Genomic DNA, 2941 nt, shown 5'->3' with positions numbered 1-2941 from the left:
TTTTTTTTTTTTTTTTTTTTTTTTTTTTGTGATTAACACCGTTTAGCCGTGGTTATTAAATAGTCATATGTCAGAATTTTAAGAAAAGAACTTAAGCTACTATATCTAAATTTTGCCACACACACAAATGTATATATATATATATATATATAATGAAAAAGATTGAGTTTTTTTCCCTAAATAATACTGTACTTTCAATTAACTAAAACAAGAAAATTAGAAATTGAAAAAAATAAAATTATCACCATATCTCCTGAGAACAAAAGCAAAAGTTAAAAGGACAGAAGGACTGGGAATCATCCATTACCATTAAAAAACAAGATAAGGTGACAACGTGGGTCACAAAATTGACTTCTCTAAACAGTATGACTAACAAACCCCAAAAAAAAAAAAAAAAAAAAAAAAAAAGACCTTAATAAATCTACGAACATTTCCTAACCTTACTATAACTTTTACTATCTGCGTAATTGTAGTAATAATTCCTTTTACTACTACTATTAATTTTACTGTTACTATTATTTTTCAACAAGCACCCAAATCTCTTACACCACCGCCACAACCCACCTTGCCTCTTCACGGGCGTCACGTGAGGTGACTTTCCTTTCCTCACCACCTGCTGATGTGGCAATGGTGCCCTATAGTTTCTGATCAACGACCACTTAATCCCATCGAAAAACGGGTGTCGTTTAATCTCGGTGGCACCTTTGGTACACCCAAGCCTTCTTCTAGGATCCTTCACCAACAGTCTCTGTATCAAATCCCTCGCCTCCTCCATCCCTTCCTCACTTTCTCTCTCCCCCACGTGGAAGAACCTCACTTCCTTATTCGACGAAGCTATGTTACGCAAAGTGCTCTCTTTGCTCCTTCCCTTAAACGGCGTCGTTCCGTACAACAACTCATAGATGAAAATACCGAAAGCCCACCAGTCCACCCCGTTGCCGTGACCGTAACCGGAGACTAACTCGGGCGCCAAGTACTCGTGCGTTCCAACGCACGACTTCGAAAACGCCGTCGTCGGCTCGGCGACAAACTCGGACTCGTCGAAAGTGGGTGCCACGTGGGCTCTGAAGCACAAGTCAAAGTCAGAGAGCATGACGTGGCCATCCTCGCGTAGCAAAACGTTCTCCGGTTTCAGATCGCGGTACACGATTCCGAGCGCGTGCAGGTATTCCAAAGCGATCAGGATTTCGGCGGCGAAGAACTTGACCGACTGGAGCGGTAGCCGGTAGTGGGGCTGTCTACGTAGGAAAAAGTGGAGGTCGCCGTTGGGACAGTAATCGATGAGGAAACAAGTGTAGTGAGAGACGTCGAAGTGGGAATAGAGGGTCGGGAGGAAAGGGTGGTCGAGGAGGGAGAGAATGTGGGATTCGATTTGGACTTGCGAGAGCTTTTTGGGGGTTAAGGAGTCCTTGTCGATGACTTTGAGAGCGAACTTGAGGTGTTCGAAGTGTTTGAGGCTGCAGAGGAAGACGCGTCCGAGGTTTCCCGTGCCGAGGTGGCTGAGGAGTTTGAGGTGTTTGAGGTGGAGCTTGCGGTCGGAGGAGAGGTTGGTGATGGTTTTGATGGCGGACCAATGTGGGTCTGAGGTGTGGTGAGGGTGGGGGAGGAGGGTTGTGGTTGAGAAGTGGGACTCGTTGAAGCTGAGAGTGAGGCTCGAGCGAGCTAAGCTGGTGCGGGCGGAGGAGGAGGAGGTGGTGGTGGTTGTTGCGGTGGTGGTGGAGCTGTTGAAGCTGAAGTCGAGATCTGTGTCTGAAGGGAATAGAGAGTAGTCTTCGTCCATTATTGATGGATGGTGTTATTATTGGGAGCTCGAGACTGTTAGGAGGGGCTGGAGAAGGTTTTGGATGTTGTGTTTATAAAGAAGACTTTGAAGAGAGAGAGAGAGAGAGAGAGGAAGGTGGGGTGGGGTCAAAGTGTTATTAAAGAAAGGAAAGAAATGTTTGGTGCGAGATGGAGTAGGAAGAGCTTGCTGGAGCCTGGTTCTGTGCAATGTCTACTCCTAAATCAATTATCCAATTGTGGGGGTGCATATTCATTACGTTTTAATATTTAAAATTTATAATATTCTTGCTCAAGAGAAAGTTTAACTACAAAATAGTTATAAACTTATAATTATATTACATATTTTGAATGTGTGGGGCCCATGGGCCTGATAGCCTCGACCCATCATATAGCAAGCCCAAGGCCCAGGCCGAGGAGCACAGGCTATTCAGGGCCAAGGTAAGGGAAAGCCTTTCCTTCCCAATCCACCCCGATGACCACCTTATCCTCGGCCTGACGAAGGTAATTTTAAGGAGAGACTAACCCCAAAGTAAGCTGTCACTCTCACATTTAATGCATTCAACTAACCCTCCTGGCCGCATTAATGGGGAGGTAACCCCTTGGCAGGATAACGTTGATCAGAGTGAACCACTTGAGTACCGATAAGGCCTCTGATGGGACGGACGGCCAGAAAAAAAGGCAAATAGATGATCAACAGATGGAAGGAGGGGATAGGAAGATAAAAACTATAAAAGAAAAGCTAGTAAAGTAAAAAGGGGGGGAGAAAAAAAGGGAGAACAATAAGGCCTCCTCGGCCACAGGCCGAGGAGCATCCCCCCATTTGTAAAGAAACTCTTAGCACTTTTTATAAGAAAAGTTTATGTATGGTGATCGACGGCCAGCGCCTAAACCTTTCAACCCACTCTCTATAAATTTATTGTTTGGGCTTATTAGGCTGAAAACCCATCACTCAGGGTCAATCCAAATTGAGTCCTTACAATTGGCGCCGTCTGTGGGGAAGGATTAGGGTGCTGGCCGGCGCACCAGGTAAGTGTTCTAAGTTCTAAGTATTCGTTTTACAGTAGGTTGAAAAAGATAAGTGTTCTAAGTTCTAAGTATTCGTTTTACAGTAGGTTGAAAAAGATAAGTGTTCTAAGTTCTAAGTATTCGTTTTATAGTA

General features: G+C 44.5%; 1 protein-coding gene across 1 annotated transcript; it reads right to left on the bottom strand.

The window, feature by feature from the left end:
• Nucleotides 1-383: 383 nt before the first annotated feature.
• LOC112024810 (serine/threonine-protein kinase WAG1-like) lies at nt 384-1848 on the bottom strand. The gene has a single exon (XM_024057460.2). The coding sequence runs from the start codon at nt 1778-1780 to the stop codon at nt 422-424; it is 1359 nt and encodes a 452-aa protein (XP_023913228.1). The 5' UTR covers nt 1781-1848; the 3' UTR covers nt 384-421.
• Between the last annotated feature and the right edge of the window lie 1093 nt (nt 1849-2941).

The sequence above is a fragment of the Quercus suber genome, unplaced genomic scaffold (assembly GCF_002906115.3).
Source record: "Quercus suber isolate HL8 unplaced genomic scaffold, Cork oak 2.0 scaffold_467, whole genome shotgun sequence".
Lineage (NCBI taxonomy): Eukaryota > Viridiplantae > Streptophyta > Magnoliopsida > Fagales > Fagaceae > Quercus > Quercus suber.
The sequence above is the reverse complement of the archived record's forward strand: the minus strand, read 5'-3'. Positions and strand labels throughout refer to the sequence as shown.

Coding starts and splice junctions, on each gene's coding strand:
- LOC112024810 (XM_024057460.2), bottom strand. CDS start 1,780: ATGGACGAAGACTACTCTCTATTCCCTTCAGACACAGATCTCGACTTC.